Source organism: Spea bombifrons, chromosome 2, assembly GCF_027358695.1.
Source record: "Spea bombifrons isolate aSpeBom1 chromosome 2, aSpeBom1.2.pri, whole genome shotgun sequence".
Classification (NCBI taxonomy): domain Eukaryota; kingdom Metazoa; phylum Chordata; class Amphibia; order Anura; family Pelobatidae; genus Spea; species Spea bombifrons.
Genome location: NC_071088.1, coordinates 27,388,861 through 27,409,307, shown reverse-complemented (window position 1 = coordinate 27,409,307; position 20,447 = coordinate 27,388,861). Strand labels below are relative to the sequence as shown.

At 37.0% G+C, this 20,447-nt stretch overlaps 1 protein-coding gene across 1 annotated transcript in view; it reads left to right on the top strand.

The window, feature by feature from the left end:
* Positions 1-18,123, top strand: part of PTCHD1 (patched domain containing 1) — a 60,802-nt gene extending 42,679 nt beyond the window's left edge. Inside the window, exon 3 of the mRNA XM_053457273.1 lies at positions 16,271-18,123. Coding sequence (XP_053313248.1) covers positions 16,271-17,922 — 1,652 coding nt within the window. The 3' untranslated portion in view covers positions 17,923-18,123. The remainder of the gene's footprint in view (positions 1-16,270) is intronic.
* The last annotated feature ends 2,324 nt before the right edge of the window (positions 18,124-20,447 follow it).

The following is a 20,447-nucleotide window of genomic DNA, read 5'->3' as shown; positions in this document are numbered from 1 at the left end:
AGACGTCTGAAGGTGTGCTGTGGTATCTGGCACCAGGACGTTAGCAGAAGATCCTTTAAGTCCTATAAGTTGTGAGGTGGGGCCTCTATGGATGCATCCTGGTGCCATGTGTTCTCCAGGTAAGCAACACACACGCACCCAGCCATCCAGGTGATGTAAAAGAAAACAGATTCATCAGACCAGGCCAACTTCTTCCATTGCTCCGTTGTCCTGTTCTTATTCTCACGTGCCCCTTGTAGGGGCTTTCGGCAGTGGACAGGAGTCAGCATGGGCACCATGACTGGTCTGTGGCCCCATATGCAACAAACTGCTATGCACTGTGTGTTTTGGCACCTTTCTATCAGAACCAACATTAACTTTTTCAGCAATTTGAGCTACAGTAGCTCGTCTGTTGGATTTCACCACATGGGCAAGCCTTCATGTCCCACGTGCGTTAACGATCCATGGCTGCCCATGACCTTGTCATCAGTGTATTTGAAAGGTAATAAAAACTATAATAATAATAATAATATGCAGTAAAACAATACATGGAAATATTTGTCAGCCCCAACTCCCATGATAACCCTCATTGCAAGTCTTCTAGTTGAGGGGACAGTTTAGTGTCTTGTAGGAGTCCTGCCCCTGCATACTACTTTGAGAAAAACCAAGAGGAGAGAAGGCTGTGGAACCTACAAGAATGATTAGACATTAAGGTCTACTTGCTAAAGGTTGAGTTGAGATGAGTTTGCAATAGCGAACCTACAAGTTAGACAAAATGTTGTCGGTGGCACAGAAGCCTCAGAAATGCTTAATTTGTATTTGCATATTAATGGGGATATTTGGAAATTAATGTTTCGTATAAGTGGAAAAGTATATATAATGACCAATATATCTAAACATCCAGGAAGTGCTCTGTTTAGCCAACTCATTTTAATAAATCAGAAAAGACATTAAAAGCACAACTAAAAAGATCATAATGCTTACAGTGTTTATGAAAGGTGCTACATGTTCCTATATTTGGCATGTCAATGTTTTACTTTAATGATGTGCTAATTGGATGGTATATTCACACAATGACTACATCTGTAACTATACTGAAGCCAAAGTGAGACCCACTTGCCTAAGTACTGGCAGCCCCACGCAGACTCTCATAATTTTATGTAGGTATTAAGATAAAAAAGAATCCTAGTTTCTAAACTTTTTTTATATTACAAAATTTATATTACAATTATAAAGGTTTACATTCTTGCAAAGGGGTGTAGAGGGCTAATAATTTGAGCACAGGATGGAGGGTAAGGCACGATTAAGTTTCATGCTTTCACCAGAAATGATTATTAAGTGCCCACACTACACAAACTAGGCTGAGGGAGGATAAGGGCACTTTCCCACCTCTCCCTTAGTTACATAGAAACATAGAATTTGTAGGGCAGATGAGAACCATTCAGCCCATCTAGTCTGCCTGTTAAATCCTTGTTTCAATGTTTCTATTGTATCCCCCTTCTCTCTTCTTTCCTCCATGGTGTATATATTAAGATCCTGATAATTTTCCTGATAATTTCTGTCCTGCAAACCATCTACCATTTTTTTTCTACTTTGAACTCTTTTCAATGTGTCAATATCTTTCTGGAGATGGGGGTCTCCAAAACTGTACATAATACTCTAGGTGAGACCTGACCAGAGATCTGTAAAGCGGCAGAACCAACACCCTCTTTCTGCTATGAATGCCTCTCACTATGAATGGTGGCACCAATTCTAAGTTCTGCTTTGGGTTTATTACAAACCCAAGTGCATTATTTTACATTTATCAATATTAAACTGCAGCTGCCACACTCTTGACCATTTTTCTAATTTGCATAAGTCATGCACCATTTGAGTTGTGTCTACCCTGTTGCAGACCCTTGTATCATCTGCAAAAAGACATTCCATACCATTAAGACCTTCTGTAATATTACTAATAAAAAGTACAGGTCCCAATACTGATCACTGAGGTACCCCACAAGTGACAAGTCCTTCCTTTGAAAATACACCATTAACTTGAACCTTCTGCTTCCTATCATTCAACTATTCTGACGTCCATATCCAAATGTATGCAATTTATTATATGTCTTATATGAGGGACAGTGTTGAATGCCTTACTAAAATCTAGATAGGCTATATCAACAGCTCCTCCTTGGTCTATTATCTTAGTTACTCAGTCAAAAAAAAAAGAAGATAGTAGTAAACCCATGCTGTTTCTGATCATGCAAGCCATTTACTTCCAGAGATCATTTGTATGTGTTTTTTTTTTAAATGTACTTATTTTATGCTTCTATTATTTTGAGAGGGAAATTTGCAATTTGCTGTCATGGGCATTGTAAGCTGTAAGTCAACTTGCATAACTTCCATAAGATTTTAAGTCCCACACAGTCATATCAGCATGCAAGCAGAACATAGTCCTGGCAGTCATAGTACCTGGAGGCCCAACCTCCAGTGATTAGTCTATCCCTAATTGCCTCTAACCAATGGTCAAACCTCTGACAAAGCCTACTTTACATTAAGGAATGGCAGTTTCAGACAAATGAGAATTATCTGTGAAACAAAGTTGATTCCATTATGAATTTCAGCTGATAGGTGGACTGAAAAAAAGATCAAGTACACAAAAAAAATAACAAGGGCTGACAATATTGGCTTTTCTCTAGTTTTGATTCTTCCAATCTCTTGACTAAAATAAGTTAAAGGGACAGTTTAATGTACCTGACACTCCAATTAAAGACTGATGCATATTAAGTACTCTGTAGACAAATGGATGAAGACAGACAGCAGCATTGGAGGAGACAAAAATGGTCCACAAACAACACAAAGACCCACAGCAATGATACTCAAAGTAACTATTGTTAGAGAAGCCACACTAACGCAGGGTGACAAGAGACAGGAAACCAATGACACACGCCATATGGGTTTCAAGCTACACAGAGCTCTTAATCATAGTATACTCTCTGTGGGTCTATTTGCAATGCCTTCATCTGATTGTTTCTTTATGAAGTTCTCATGCATTTGCAAAAGGAACACCATGAAAATTGAAAGAAACCATGCAGCTATATTATGCATTGTTGTACATACGATAGCTGGAGTGTCCCTTTAAAGTTTTTGGTTATTCCTTAGTATAAATTGTTTTTTATCTGTTTAGCCTTGTGTTCTCATTATTGTAGAGTTATATATTGCTGAATGCAAAATTAACTGCATTCAATTTTGTAATACTGTACATAAAAGCCGTACAATCTGGGATTTGTTGTACCAATATTTCAATATTTGGGCAAAATTAAGATGGACACTCTTCTTGGGTGGCCAGTACCGTGTCAAGTGGATGTCGTTTTGTCTTTAATTTAGAGCTACAGATGTGAAGTCATTATGTGAGTATACTATTCAATTAGCAAATCGTTAAAATAAAACATTAGAAATGCCAAGTATAAGAATAAGTAGCACTTTTTCACAAGGGTTGGATGCATTATGATCAATCCAGTTGGGCTTTTAATGTCTTTACAGATTTATTGAAATGATTTGGATAAATCATATCATGAATTTTTCGAAGTTAGTTGTAATTTAAAGGTGCTGCTCTACTTAGGCAAGATATTAATGTATCTCACTAGTATGTTAAGCAAATAAACCTTAGCAGATATGAAATTTTATTCTCTCTTATGCAAAGGTTTAACATAGAGGAGCACATAAACCTTTAAGAAGCATTTTCATTTTCTATGGCAAGAAAAGTGTTTTCTAAGTTAGGAATGCACTTAAGTTAGTTTGACAAGATTTTCCTATGGTGCTAGGAATGTTATTTTTAAACTGTGAAATTCAGCAGAGTAGGTGGAACAGCATCTTTAACTGTGTGTATAAACAGAAAATGCTGTAGATATAAATATTAATTGTAAGTTGTCATATTGCATAGCACAATGCATACGATAAAATAGATATGTAAACATTCTGAAACATATATGTTTTTCCTGTTATTGAAGTTGTAAGAGGCTAAAGAAATCAGAAGCGAAAACATATAACATATATAAAAATAAAACATATATATAAATAAAGGTAAACTTTTCTAAATCTGATCTTTTCTACAAGCTATGCTGAACTCAAATGAAGTATTACCACTATTTTAAATTGCACAAATGTCAGTTGACCATTTATATAAAGTGAAAAAAGTCTATAGGTAACAAATATTTTGGAAATAATAATAAGTATTTACATATTCGACTAAATTCAATACTCATAGGTCCCTCAACCTTATGAGATCCAATAAGTGCCACAGATGTTAGTAAATCATGACAATATTGACTGTTACGGAACTCTAACTCTCGTCATATATAAATTACAATGTGGGTAAGCAGTCAGGCTACTTTAACATTGTGAATAATATCAGCCATAAAATTTCAAATCCTTTACAACCAAAAATGGTGAGTACTGCATGTCTCAACCCAAGTATTTTTTTCCTTTGCCACTGCCGGATGAAGTTTGATAGGTAAACCAAGAAAGGGGTCTCATCTGGTGTTACTGTTGTTGGCAAGGAAGAACCCTCACATAGGTGTTTCCTAATATTCCATGTACAATGTTGTTTTCTGAAATCTCTCACTCGTTGTCCTCTGCTCTTGGGATGTGTGGTGTCATAGGTTTTAAACTTTGAGCAGTCTAAAAAAGATACCATACATACAAATCATTTTTTTCCCTGTTAAATTGCAAAGCGTGGCAATTGAAATTAGCAGTTTTATTTAGAAGGCCAGTCTTGTGTTTAATGCCTCTTTATTCAATCAAGTTGTTAGTTGTCAAGTTATTGAATGTTGTGTATAAAAAGTGGTCCTGTGAGTCGCTTACTAGGTGTGGGATGTTACCCGGGGGGGGGGGGACGACTCTATTTTGTACTGCTTGCTGATGGCGGACGAATCTTTGGTGCCCCCATCATTTATGGGTGCTTGGGAGGAGGCTCTTGGAGAACCAGATCAGCAACGGGACAAAGTTTTGGTGCATAAGTGTTCTATCACCTCAAAAGTTCAGGAAACAGCTTATAAATTGTTAACTATGTGGTATAGGACACCGGTTTCTGTTGGAAGGCTTTTCACTGGAAGTGATCTGAATTGTTGGAGGTGTGGTACTGCGCCTGGTACATAACTATTCATCTGGTGGAGCTGCAATCAGCTCCAGCCTTTCTGGCTAGGGGTCCTTCGGTGTGTGGGGGAAGTGTCTGGACAAAGAGTGCCGCCGTCCCCGAGTCTTGGTCTCCTTCTGCACTCAGGGAATTCCCTGTTAGTCACCTTTGGGTAAACACTTAGTTGCCTTTGGGTGGCTCGTGTGGAGGAGACGAGAGTGATGGAAGAGCTGATTCACATGTCCTCCGATAGGATGGAATCATATACAGGGGTTTGGGCTTGTTGGTTTGCCTTTGTATCCTCACCGTTGTTGAAAGAGCTTCTCAGACAATAATTGGTGAATCCCTTGTGCACTTGATCTCTTTCCAACTCTACCTAAAACCTTCTGCTTCTTGCCCATTACTTTTCTCCCTTAGCTCCCTCAGTTTCTTTCCTCTCACCCCCTCCCCCCTTTCTTACCCTTCCCAACCCCCCTTTTTTCTCTCTCTCTCTCTCGTGTGATGGCGATGGAGTACGCGGTCAGCAGAAAGCCCCAGTTTCTCTACCTGGTTCATATTGCTCCATGGCACTGTATTTACTCACTTTGTCTCCACTTAGTGGTTCTGTATTTTATTGCCATGCATCTCAATATCACTATTTGTAATTAAATTTTGATCCTCTTTTGTCCTTATTACTTTGAAAAGCAATAACATTTAATTTACCCAAAAAGTGGCCCAGTTGCAAAGTATCAAAAGTGGTATGATCACTTAGAAGCTTACAGTGACCGATTACCAACCGGAATTCTCTTAAAACATTCAATGTCAGAGAGAGCTTGGTGTAAGTAACGCAAAGAGATAAAATATGATTACAGTAAAACAAAACAGCTTCATTACTATCAAACACGTTTTACATAAAGCTGTTTAAATGAGTACTCGGTCTACATGGAATTTTCTGCTCAGCAGTTTTTACTTATAAGTCTCCACCTTGTTGGCCTTTTCCAATCAATGGCATAAAATCAATTAAAGCATATGACAAATGGAATGGAGTTGATAGCTCCACCATATAAATTTATACAAAAAACAAGCAACCTCCCTATTACAGCAGCAACAAAGTAGATTTGTCACGAAATACTTAATGACAAGCAGGCGTTGGGGAAAAAAAATACAAGTCAAAATAAGAAAGTATTAAAAGTATTATAGTGTGACAAGAACAATGGTCTTGCCAAGTCTGGTCCAAAGGTCTGTATTTTTTTTGAGCATATGTGCATGTTTAGGGGTTTATAGATATTTATATATCAAAGATGATCTGGATAATTTGTCCCTCATTTTCAATTTACTGTGCATTAAACTAATAAACCAACTATTAATATATTGTTAACAAATTGGCTTATAAAAAGGAATTAACACCTAGAGACAGGTTAAATGGATTATTTAGCGAGCGGTGGAATGATCAGTAGTCTAATTAAGCTCCTTGGCTATATTCTTGGGCAAAACAAATGAGAAGGGAGTTTGTATTTATTTATCTATCGATCTATCTTTTCATATTTTAGAATATGTGTTCTTTTAATATTTACAAATTTATACCATTTTTTTTACAATTATAATGAAAATTATGAGAACAAAAATGTAAGATGGTTGCACCCGTGTTATACACATAAGGTGGAGTTTTGAATGCATAACATATTTATTTTTTGCTAAACATCATTAAATTATTAAGTTTATGAGGCTGTAAAATGTTGAGTTAAGGAAAGTGATAGATAAATATCTCAGTTTTAAGTTCTCTGGTTAGGTAAAAATAATCCATGTTGTTTTAAACTTCTGTATATAATTCTGGTGCATTTTTAAAAGTTAATGCCATATGACATTGCTTCTTAAAGGAACAGTTTAGTACCCCACCAGCAATTAATGTATACTAAAGTACCTTGTAGGTACCTTGCTATGCATTATTTTGCATTCTTCTTCTTCTCTCTCCACTATCTTTGTTTCTTCTTTGCTTGATGCAGCTACTCATCTTAATATCCATTCTTACATCTAAAAGAAGAAAAAATATTTTGTTAAAATGTCCCCTCCATTGTCTGTGTTTCACTCCAGTTTTCTGTGCTTGAAGCAGCTATTTGCTTGCAGATATTTAAAAAATCTTGAGAACCATGCAATACGCAGGCAACCTCAGCCCTTGTAGGAGAACTTAAATTAGGTTGGCCCTTCATCCGGCAGCATTAGCAATTCTGCCTACCTTGAACCAGCATTGCTAGAGCAGAATCCTGGAATAATTCTATCAATATTTTATAACGAGTAGAGTATAGAAGAGTCTAGAAAATAAGGTTGGCTTTGAAAGAAAACAAAACAAAAAGTGAACTATGAGAATAGAACAAGCAGGTCCCAATGGAAAATAACTGGATAATAATCATTTAAGAATACTGAATGTGCATTTGTGAAAACCTATGATATGATATTGCAAACAAAAATCTGATTAATAAGCTTGTGTTTGGCTAGACCCATTAAAATAGGGAAATACCCTCTAGAAACATCCTTCACGGAATGAAATGTTTACCCAGTGAAGATATTCTGTCTTTGTTCTCTGTAGTGTGTGCAACACAGCAAAGAAACAGTTAGACCATCTACTTGAAAATTGAATTTGCAGGGTTACATTAGGCATCTTGTTTCCAAAGCAACCCAGAAGAACATATTCTTTTGCACATTGCTCTTGCTAATGGTCGCTGCACTGTCATAGACATGATAGGACATTATCCCATTTTAATCTCCTACCCCACTAGATGTTAACGTTGTTGGTTGGGTGACTACAAGTGTTATATTCTTCCTACAAAATGAGGGTAATTGTGTGTAAATAATTGCCTTATTCTTAATGAAGATTCGCCATAGACGAAATTTGGTTTTATATGTATTGCTTCTATACAGGCTGGTAGATGTTTCTCATACAAACAAGAGAGAAACAGAAAGGGATCAGAGGAAGAGAGGAATAATATATATATATATATGTGTGTGTGCATGTTCTGACCTTCCAAGGAAAACGTTTGTACTCCATATTTGGAAACATAGATCAGAGTCCTTAAGTAGCTCCAAAGGAGCAGGTTTTTGCTTTGTGTTTTTTCTCAGCACAAGTAGCTGTTTAATTAGCCTAGACCTGGAAAACAGATGCTGATTGATCTGCCTGTACTCATCCAAATGGACCCTGAAAATATGCACTTAGGGACAGATATTGAGAAACTCTGGAATAGGCAGTACCCAGAGAAAGAAACTAGCTTTCTGTGAACAATCCATAAAAAATATAATATTTTTAGTTAATGAGTCTAATCTGAATTCTTGAATCATATCATAACATGCGCTAATGTCTTTTCACAAGTAGAGTGAACTCAGTTGAAACAAATCACTAAAATACTAATAAATCTTAATATTGGTAAGTCATATTTGCTGTTTTATGCTAAGAATCATGTAACATGTAATTGGAGGTTTATTTGCTATAACTCATAGGAACTCGGGGTAAAATGTCTTCCCAAGTTGAGCAAACAAGTTCTAAATTCTTAGTGGTGATGATTTATCCTTTTTTATTATCAAATCTTAAGATGACCCTAGAATAAGAGAGCAAACTTTTGGGCTGATACTGCACAATTGTGACTTGAGTTTAGCATTTACTTGAAATACAACTTATTATTTCTGTTGAAATTACGATGTTACAAGAGAGAAATTATGATGTTATGAGAGACATTTGGTTTATTTCTCGCAATATATACCAGCCATTCCAAAAATGCTTCTTTATTTACTGATCACAAGCAGACAAGATGTTGTTATTCTATTTGAAATATGCTCATCTATCATTCAGACATTAAGGACAGAACTAGCCAAAGTATTATCGCAAATTCAGAAGCATCTTGCTATTTTTGACACCATTTACAGTTATTTTTTGCATTTTATCAATTATGTAATTACATTGCCTGCTTTTATATATATATATATATATATATATATACAAATATTTGCAAAACTAAATGACTTGGAGAATTTAAAAAAAATAATGTTGGGCATTATTTTAAAAATATATTTAAAAAGGAATTTGTCCCAAATACGTCAGAGAAACAAAACAGAAGCTAGAAAGTCAGTCCCTTCCATTAATATGCGTAAAATTCAAAAACTTTTGGGTTTAATATGAAGAGCTCTCACACTAGGGAAATACAGTGTTTCCAACTAAAAAATGAAGTATTTACCTATAGAGTGAAAAAATAATACTATAACATTGTAAACCACTATGAATGTAACTAATCGTATTAACATAACAAACAGAGCCATAAAATGAGACTCAGGGGAATGCAATCTAATAATAATATAAATCAAAGTTTCATGCATTGAGGTTTCAGCTGTGAGTTAACTAGAGCAAACTATTGTACTTCATGACACAAAAAACTCCAGTATTATTTTTACTTAAGCAAGTCCACAAAGAAATAGCACCATAGGCAAGAACCCAATTTCTCGTGACACACACATGCATAGCATGTCTTTTTGTTATAGATTTAAAATACCAGAGAAGGCATAGATTTCTTGTTCACGTCCTCCATGCTTTGTAAAGGCTTTTGTTGCATGCCTATCAGGTTAATAGCTATCATCAGGTTACAAAGTAACATAAGTCTCTAAAACCATGTAACTTGGCCATATCTAGACACTCTGAAAAAAGTGTCCATCTTTGGTCACTTATAATTTTGGAAAGTACGGTATATAGCATAACAATAAAAATCACAGTATTAATTTTTTCATTTATTTTTTCAATAATTTATTGTATAATTTTACCTTTACATTAATTTATCTCTGCCCTATTGTTCAGTTGCTGATTGTTGTTGATTTCAGGCATACTTTTGAAACTGTGGGTGATGAGAAGGAACAGAGCATCACAACGGTAAATTTATTACATGCTGTGTGGCATGTTGGACTAAGACACAGCTTTCAGCTTCCGTGAGGGGAACTTTACATTAATTGACAAACAAAAAGTACAAGCTATTGGTCGTTTCATTAAATTACTTAAGCAATGATAAAACATGTGATGGCAACAGATATATATATATATATATATATATATATATATATATATATATATATATATATATTTACCGTATTTGCCCGAATATAGGCCGCACTTTTCCCCCTCACTTTATATCTTTAACGTGGGGGTGCGGCCTATATTCGGGGTCTAGCGCAGGAATGCGCAATTCGTATCGCCGGGCAGGCAGCAGGGTTAGGATACAGATGCCCCGCAGCGGTGCAGGGGACCTGTATCCTACTCTCTGAAACTCTCTGACAGCCTCCCCTGTCGGCACTTCCCACGGGGGGAGTCCCGGCAAGGGAGATTGTTAAAGCACATCGTGTAGACGCGTCGGCAGTGGAGGTAGTTTACGCGCATCGCCGTGCCGGTGGAAGTGCCGGCACCGGAAGTTGTCTACGCGTATTGTGTAGGTGTCCCCTGCCGGCCCCGCAAGACACACGGGAATCTGCTTTGGTAAGTCGTGGGGGGGGGCACATCATGGGGGCAGAGTGGCAGCATGTCTTGGGGGAGGGCAGAGTGGCAGCATATCTCGGGTGGAGGGCAGAGCGGCAGCATATCTCAGGGGAGGGCAGAGTGGCAGCATATCTTGGGGGGCAGAGTGGCAGCATATCTTGGGGGGGCAGAGTGGCAGCATATCTCGGGGGGCAGAGTGGCAGCATATCTCGGGGGAGGGCAGAGTGGCAGCATATGTCAGGGGAGGGCAGAGTGGCAGCATGTCTATTCTATGTTTTTTTTAACTAAGAAAACTTTTAGGGTGCGGCCTATATAAATACAAAGAAATAATTGCTACAGTAGGTGTGATTGGATGTGGCAAACTATGAGGCACATTTAGCATGGAAGCAACACTTTTATTGGAGACACTATTAAGGATGAGGAAGCAATGGTTTACTTATCCACCGCAGAAGGGAAATTGTGTAGGATTTATACCTATTCTATTACGCAGATAATACCTATTACACATCAAGATTCTAAGCAACATATTAATTTCTTTCCCACAGAGAAATTTCTGGTTTCCACATTATGTACCTAACTAAAAAAAAATGATGGGATTAAACTTCTTTTTCCTGAACTTGGCAGGTGATGGACTTCTCACAAAAAAGGTCAATGTGATTTTATTAAGAGAGCAAAATTTAATAGTTGCTCCTGCTGAGATTTGAACATAAGCATTTAAAGTGTAATAAATGAGTTGTCAGTCATTAGGTCCCATTATTTTATTATATAATGTTTATAGGAATGTAATGTAATGTATCGTATGTAATCAATGTTATCAAAACATAAAAAACTGTAAACATACAAATTTTTAGATATAACTGTCTTCATTTATAGCATATGATATATACTAGGTGATGCTTGTCTGCATCATCTGTGCCCCCTCGCTAACATACACACTGGCACACACTCACACATGAATACACATTCATTCTACAAACATGGGTTAACTAACACAAACTCAAAAACACATTTACACACTCATGTTAACATACAGATTTATGCATCTAGGCACATGCTAATACATACACACATGCTATCATGCACACTTACACAAAACCCTCATGCACTTAAAAATGTATGCTTAAACATACTTACACATATACACTCATGCTAACATATACACAATCATGATAATATACACACTTACACATACACACTCATGCTAACACACTCATACACACAAATATTTATACACACATACTCATGCTATCACACACAGACTTACGCATACATACTCATGCTAATACACTGAAATGTACACATACAGACTTATACAGACTTATGCTAACACACACAGACGCTCATAATGACACACAGTACACATACAGTCATGTATCACACTTCTTCTTCACACACATACGCAGTCATGCTAACACATGCACATTCACTAACTTCTATCAACTCTCCCATTGTCTCTCTCACACCCTCATTCACTCCCTTACCCTCTCTCTACCCCTCATCATCTAACCCTTCCACCACTCATGAGTGAGAGTGAATAAGAATGAATGTGGACACCAAATTGAAAATGCCCACGAACAGAATGGGCAGGGAATCAAAATCGTTCCCTGGAAACGAATGGGCCAAAAGCGATTCGGACAAATTTTTTGGTTCGTTTTTGGCCCATTTATTTTCCAATGATTGCACATGTCTACTAAATAACATGTGACTAATCAATGTCACTGACCTAAACTTGTCACTTACAAGTCACCTGATATTGATTATATTTTCGTTCACAACATTCATTTTAGTTTTCCCATTTTTAAACATTATTAGTTGCTATCGGATCACTGATTGGATGTAATGGTATGGTGAGGTAGGACCCCAGATGGCAGAATGGGCCAGGCCAAACAGGAACCAGAAAGTCAGAGAACCAACCGGGTCAGACAGGTAATCAGGATAATCAGAATCCAGAGACAAGGTCAACAAGCCGAATCAATACCAGACGAGCAGGAATCAGGAGCCGAATCAGGAGACAGGAACGAGGTCAACAAGCCAAGTCAAACCGGAGCAGTCAGTCACAATCTAATGCGCAAGCAAATAGCAAAAATACACCAACCAAGGGTGATCCAGAAGAGGAAGTCCGGGTTTAAATAGGGAGAGGAGGAGGCGTGTCCTGCATGAAGAGGTCACCCGAGGTTATAAAGGCATGTTACAAATGGCTCAAAACCAAGGGAAGGAACTGCGGCAATCCTGATAAGTGCAAAACATATGAAAAGGTAGAAGAAAAAAAACAATATCCTTTGTTCCTAAATGGTTGGAAGTCAGGACTATGTGGTCAGGACTATTGGAAGATTTTTTTGTGTGTGTTTTCTTTTTTGTTTCAGGTATTGCAACATTCAGCATCCATCCCAAATGCCTGACGTGAAAAGATAGAGAGAAAAACTAAAAATGATGTCTTCTTGTTAGATTTGTGGTTGCTGTTGGCCACTTAAAAAGGTAAGTGGGGTGTCATTGAAATCTTCAAGGGATGTGCTTTTTGGAAATATATAGTTTATGGGGCTTATTTGGGGCTTAGTAGACATGTGCAAGAGGGCCAAAAAAAATTTGGACACATTTTTCGGTTTGTTTTTGGCCGGTTTGTTTTCGGATAACGAATTCAGTTTTCAGCGCATTGGTTTCAGACAGAAATCAAGGGATTTTTTTAATTCAAAGCCAATATGAGGAAAGCATGTCACTGGAAGCTCTGCCACTTTTGTTGAAGTTCACCGGGAGGTCATGTCCACAGAGATACGAACAACAAAGACAGAAGACACAAGAGAGAAGAACAAGAAGATAAAGAAGTGCTAGAGAAGAAGTGGAGCTGTGAGACACAAAAGCAGTGATCGGGGAAGGTAGGTAGACATTCAGAGAGCGTGAATTAGTGTGAGAGAACATGAATGAGAGTGTCAGAAAATGGGAGTGAATGAGCCCACGAAATGTTAACAAAAATTCTGAGCGTTTTGCTTCGTTTTTGTTCGTTTCATTGGGGGGTATTTGCCTTGTTTTCAGAGATTTGAATCCAAATGTTTGGTGTTTAGGGGTAGTTATCCCCCCAAAATCAGAAGGTGCACATGTTTGGTTCACTTCTGCAAATTTCACAGCTTGAAGCCACTAAATGCACTCATGGTTTGGGGGTCTCTTATGAAGATGTAATACTAACTTACCACACATATGTGGTATCTATGTGTTCGGGAGACATGGGAGATTACTATTTTTTGTGCTTTCTTTCTTGTTCCAGGTAAGCCAAGGTACAGCATCCGTACTCAAATATGCATGAAACATCCTCTGTTGCAGTGGGTGACCTAGAAAGGTAAGGGGGATGTCTTTGAAAACGCTGTAGTTTCAAGCAATATACAGTTTGTGGGGGTTATTGTGATATTTAGGAATCGCTATTCACTCCAAATCACAAGGAGCGAGTTTTTGGTTCAACTATGAAAATTGCTTGGAACTGCTTTGCGCACCGATGATTTGGGGGCACATTGTGGCCATGTGATTATGTCATATAACACATAAGGGGTATCGTGTAATTCAGGAGACTTTGGAGATTCATATGGATTTCATTAAGGTAACATTTGAGAAATACATGTGCACATTCAGGAAATATATACTTTTGTTTATTTATTGTGACACTTTCTACCAGGAAGGTAACATTTGTTTTCCAAAACTCTGTTTTCTTAATTGTAGCATTTGTATCTTTAATATTTTTATTCTGGCATGTTGTGATGAATGGGCAAAGATAAATCTTGTCTAGTGCTAATTCTTAATATTTTGCCAGAATTACACAATGGCGGTTAGGTCAAGGATAAGTAACTTATACTGCCCCAAACTGTTTTGGAGAGCCACTGTCCATTACACCATTTACCCTTGAACAAGGTATTCTACATAATTGACCATATTTCATAATTGCTGACAATTCACAAATGTCTGTACAGAACAATAAAGGGACTGAATACTAAATATGTCTTATTTCTACAAGGTCAGATGATTGAGCTATGTACAGCAGATCATTGCAGTTCATTTTTAATGTTGTTTTTTTTTCAACACAGGCTCATTATTAATCGCTTCTTTATATAATAATGTATATATTTGTGAAAACAATTAAACAACTTATTGATTGTAAGATTGTTCTGTCAATAATTGGAGGATCGGGGAGGACTTGACCCCAGCGCTGCCATTTTGGCGGAAGTTTCTGGGTATGTGGGAAGATTAAACTAGAGATATAATTTTAATATTACATTATGTAGAATACATGGAATTGTGTTACATAGAATGGAAATCTTGTTTATTGACAACAACATCATAAAGGTGCTGTTACACCTACTGAATCTAACACTTTATTACTTCATTATTTCAAGTACCGTTGATCACATTAAGTACTGTTGAACACATTAAGGAAGGGCTTGTTGCCCAATCATGTGAAATTCTATCTTGTTCAAAAATGTTTGCTGTTGTGTGCATAAATAACCCAAAGTCTCCAGGTGAAACCCTGCTTCCCTGTGTCTGTAGCTCACTTTCCTCTTACACTAGGAAGGGGAATGGTGTATAGCCTTTATACCTTTATCTTTACCTTTAGGGAATCCTACCCTCGGGACTTTCTTGGTAGGGACATATGCAATCTTTCCTGTAATTGTTAGGAGTTGGTGTGCACAGAAAACATATGCTTTACAAAGTGAACTGAATTCACAGGCATAGATTAAAATAGAAATAATTCAATAAAGATAGCATTGCATGTATAGAGCAACTAAAGAACACATAACCCCAGCCTTGCAGGTATAGATCAACTAAATCACATGCAAACTCAGCATTGAAGGTTTAAATAATGCATGGAACCCAGCACCCAGATTGCACCCACATGACTTGCCTCAGAACCTAGACTGCACCCTCTTTTCCTCATCTCTTTTTTTCCTCATTATCTCCCTTCCTTTCTATTGCTCTCCTTTCTTTCTCCTCCTCATAATCTCTGCCCTATATCTTTCTCTTTATAGCTTAATTTTCTTTCTTATCTATTCTATCTACCGCTCATAATTTCTTACTTTGGTCATGTAATGGGAGCCTTATGTCTGTTCTCCTCTTGCCCGCTTCATACAGACCTTGCATTTCACTGCCCCCCTCCTAATGCTTTAAATGACCCAACAGCAAATGAAATTAGAACGTAACTTTTAATATGAATCCCTATTATTGTTATGATTTTAATTTAATTTGATTTTGGGTCATTTAAACTTACGTTTAGTCTGCATTTAGTTCCCATTCATTTTGGTGGGTGCATCGTTCCTTCTGATGATGCTAGCAACTGAGGATAAACACAAATAATGTGATTTCATATCCAGCATTCCGGCAATTGATGCTGAGCGCCAGATATAGTCATATCCCACCACGGTTGCTGTCAGCATCAGAAGGGAGCACATGTTGATAGGTTGTTGCCACAGGAAATAAAAACGTGTCTTAACAGTTTGTGTTTTTTATTGATGAAACCATTTAAAGAAGAATAAATGACAGACCTGCTAAAGATTATTTCTTCAACATTCATATTTTGTCTATGGGGAAGAACACACTTAAGGCAACTATTGACTGTTGTGTAGAGAAAATTAGGTAACAACTAATCGTAAAAGTTTACATACTCTAAATAATCAAATTTTCAAAGGATGTGTTGTAACTAGATAATTGTTTTCTTCTTTTTGAAGGTCATGGCTTATATGGGACATTTGAAATGCTGTCATCTTGGAGGAAAACCAGAGAGGATCAACATGTGAAAGAGAGGACGGCTGTTGTATATGCAGATACCATGATTTCCTTTTCCCTTACCACTGCTATGTATTTAGTCACGTTTGGTATTGGCGCCAGTCCCTTCACAAACATTGAAGCAGCAAGAATATTTTGCCGTAACTCATGTATTGCAATCTTTTTCAACTACCTCTATGTACTATCATTCTATGGCTCAAGCCTTGTGTTTACTGGGTACATTGAAAACAATTACCAGCATAGTATATTTTGCAGAAAGGTGCCAAAGCCCGAAGTGTTACAGGTCAAGTCATTGTGGTATAGATTTCTTATGACGGCAAAGTTTAGTGAAGACACAGACTCTGAGGAAACAAATTCTTACGAAAGTCATTTATTAGTTTGCTTTCTCAAGCGTTATTACTGTGACTGGATAACAAACACATATGTTAAGCCTTTTGTAGTTCTCTTTTACCTTGTTTATATATCTTTTGCTTTAATGGGCTACCTGCAGGTGAATGAAGGGTCTGACCTAAGTAACATTGTAGCAACTGAGACACGAACCATTACATATACCACTGTCCAGCAGAAGTATTTCAGTAACTACAGCCCTGTCATTGGCTTTTACATCTATGAATCTATAGAATACTGGAATACAAGCGTCCAAGAGGATGTCCTAGAGTATACTAAAGGATTTGTGAGAATATCGTGGTTTGAGAGTTACTTAAACTATCTAAGGAAACTTAACATGTCGACTGGATTACCCAAAAAGAACTTTACAGACATACTTAGACACTCTTTTCTGAAAAACCCACAATATGCACATTTTTCCGAGGACATCATTATACCCAAAAAGTACAATAATGAAGTAGACGTGGTGGCCTCACGAATGTTCCTGGTGGCAAAGACCATGGAAACGAATCGGGAAGAACTTTATGATCTCCTAGAGACTTTAAGGAAGCTTTCTCTGACATCCAAAGTAAAATTCATTGTCTTTAACCCATCTTTTGTTTACATGGATAGATATGCTTCTTCAGTGGGTGCCCCATTGCAGAACTCCTGCATAAGTGCTTTGTTTCTCTTGTTTTTCTCTTCTTTTCTTGTTGCAAGTTCAATCATTAATATCTGGATAACTCTAACCGTTGCCTCAGTAGAATTTGGAGTAATCGGGTTTATGACATTATGGAAAGTTGAGTTGGACTGTATTTCTGTACTTTGCCTAATCTACGGGATTAATTACACTATAGACAACTGTGCACCTCTGATATCAACTTTTATCCTTGGAAAAGAATTTACAAGGACCAAGTGGGTGAAAAATTCACTGGAAGTGCACGGGGTGGCTATTTTACAGAGCTACCTCTGTTACACTGTTGGTCTGATCCCCCTTGCAGCTGTGCCTTCAAATTTGACCCGTACACTGTTCAGGTGCTTATTTCTAATAGCATTTGTGACATTCTTTCACTGCTTTGCCATTCTGCCAGTGTTACTGACATTTGTTCCACCATCAAAAAAGAAGAGGAAAGAGAAAAAAGTCCCAGAGAACTGTGAAGAAATAGAGTGTGTTGAAATGGTGGACTTAGACAGCACCAGGGTAGTTGACCAAATTACAACTGTATGATATTTTTTTTTCTTTGCATTTGCTATGTTATGTTTCACCTTAGGTCTTACTAAGAAAATGTTTTGACGGAACTTCTGATCTGTGTGGGTAAGAAATATAAAAAAATATCCAATACAGCCCATTAGATGGATGTTCCAAAAATGTACAATTAGCCTCAACAGAGAAATAAAAGTGTTTTTACATTGAGTTATACTCAGTTAAAATGGAGTGGTAGTATGAAGTTAGTTAACAGAATCAATCTTTATAAGTGGAAATAAACTAAAAAACTAATTCACAAATTTACTTGCATTATTAGAACAGGAACTCATCATGTCCCCATGTATTGTCAATTATTTTACAATCATTAAGTGAATCTTATAATAACAATGTTATTCTTGGCAAGTAAACATTAGAATAATCAATTATAATTACTCATACCAACCAAACAATTTAAATCTTTACATATATAAATTAATTTACTAAATACCCATGTTCTCGAGTCATAAAAATAAAAAATACATTGATCAAGGCAAGTTTCTACCACGTGTATTTGTTGATGGCGCAAGACCAAAATTTTTGTTCTCATAGCACGTGTTCTGTGCAGGCCCCAATTCTATTTCTCTTTCGTGTTCTGTTCTTTAAGCTTCAACAGCTCCCTCTTGCTGTCTCCTTCATGCTGGGTAACTTGTCAGGTCCTCGGTCATCACCATCTTATCTTCATAAATATGCATTGAGCAGAAGGTCAAGTGATGTAGCTACCTATCCCTATTCCATCCAAACTTAAGAAGACCTCAATCAGGAGCAGATAAATTTAGCACACTCAATCGCCCGATAAAGAAAAGTAGTCACAGAAGTAAGGTAATAAAATTCAAGCTTTATTCAATTTCCGTAAGCATTCATGAAGTTTATCATTAGACCAAACGGAAAGTAATACTCTTACACGTTTGGCAAAAAAAAGCATTTATGATTAAGCCTTTTTCGGCGAAACGCGTAAGACGATTACCTTCTGTTTGTTCTTATGATATACTTCATGAATTTTTACGGAGATTCAATAAAGCTTGAATTTTATAATGCCCTTCTGTGACTACTTTTCTTCATTGGACATGCGAGCACACTAAATTTATATGTCCATGTTTGAGGACTTTTTAACTTGGTCCCTCCCATGAATTCTTTATTACGTTAGCCTATTTCTCTATTCATATTGCTGTTCTCTTTTGTTTTGTGCCCCATTAAATGTTGCTTATTTAAATATTACCAGCTTTATGATCTTTCTTGGGCCTTTTCTAACCCTCCCATCTATTTTCCAGCTGTCTTCTTTCCCCTTCCGTACCTATTTTTTAAATTTCACTGTATTCTTAGATCTGGCCAAAGTGCTTCGGTTATTGTCCAGTTTTATTCTTTTATAACCCAATTCCCTTTTTTCTTTCAATGTCTGTTTCAACTCTAGACAAATCCATATAATGAACTGACAAGGCAATGTAACTTATATCAGAGCAAACAAAGGCTAAAATGGAGGAATAACTTAACAAATGGAAAGTAATCGTGCGAATACCAAGAGGATATACACATTTATTACTTTATTAATCTGAATAAGCAAAACGGACGTTGCCATATTGGTCCAATAGAAGATGGAGTCAAAGGTGTTTTATTGGAACAACATAGCAAAATATTTAAAGTTACATAGGGTTTCCAAACATCAGAGGTGACCCTGAAATCTTGAAATTAATCTAATTTTCTTTTCTATGTTGGCCCAATAAAAGTATCACCTTCAATTACATTTCTCCATCTTTATTGAGGACTAAACCTTAGCTTTATCTATCTAATGGCTGGTTCAGTTTTGCCTTGATTGTATGTGTTTTTTCTTGCTTGTTCTTAAAACCTTACATCGCCTTTTGCAATTTACAAAAAAAATGATTCTTGCTTATTTAAAGCTGAATTGGTTTATGTTCCAATAGTAATAGTTCTGCATCCAGTGTTTTTTTAAACAATTTACTGCCAAATGATCAGTTAGAACTTTCCAGGCCCCTCTGGGAGTAAAGGAGTTACAGTGTTCTTTTATCCTGCTTTGTATTCCATTTGTAGATGTGCATTTAATTACACACATTTTGTATGCTATAAACCTGAATGCTGATTTCCTATCCATACACTTTGTCATTCTCCTTGCATCTTAGTGTTAAATAGTATAGGGTAACGCACAATTAAGCAATGCTGTGGGTTCCTTTCTCAATTATGGGTTCTTTAATGGCTATTCTCCCTATTTCTCACCATATTAAATGAGGGTCTTAGTATGCAAGCCTGAAAAAACATGGACCAAGAGTCATTTAATCCTTATTTATTTTACATTGAAAGCTTGATGTTAGGTTTCAAACAGAAAAATATCTCCATTGTATCACAATACTGGTCTGCCCACTCTGCACGAGGAAGAGATCAGTTCGCTAGAGGTCCAGGCAAGTCACTGGGGCAGCAGGTAGTGCCCACCAGCATGCTGCTGTTATGGTCTGAGGGGAAGGAGGGCAGTGAGGGCTCGAGGAGGGCCCCTTTTTCAT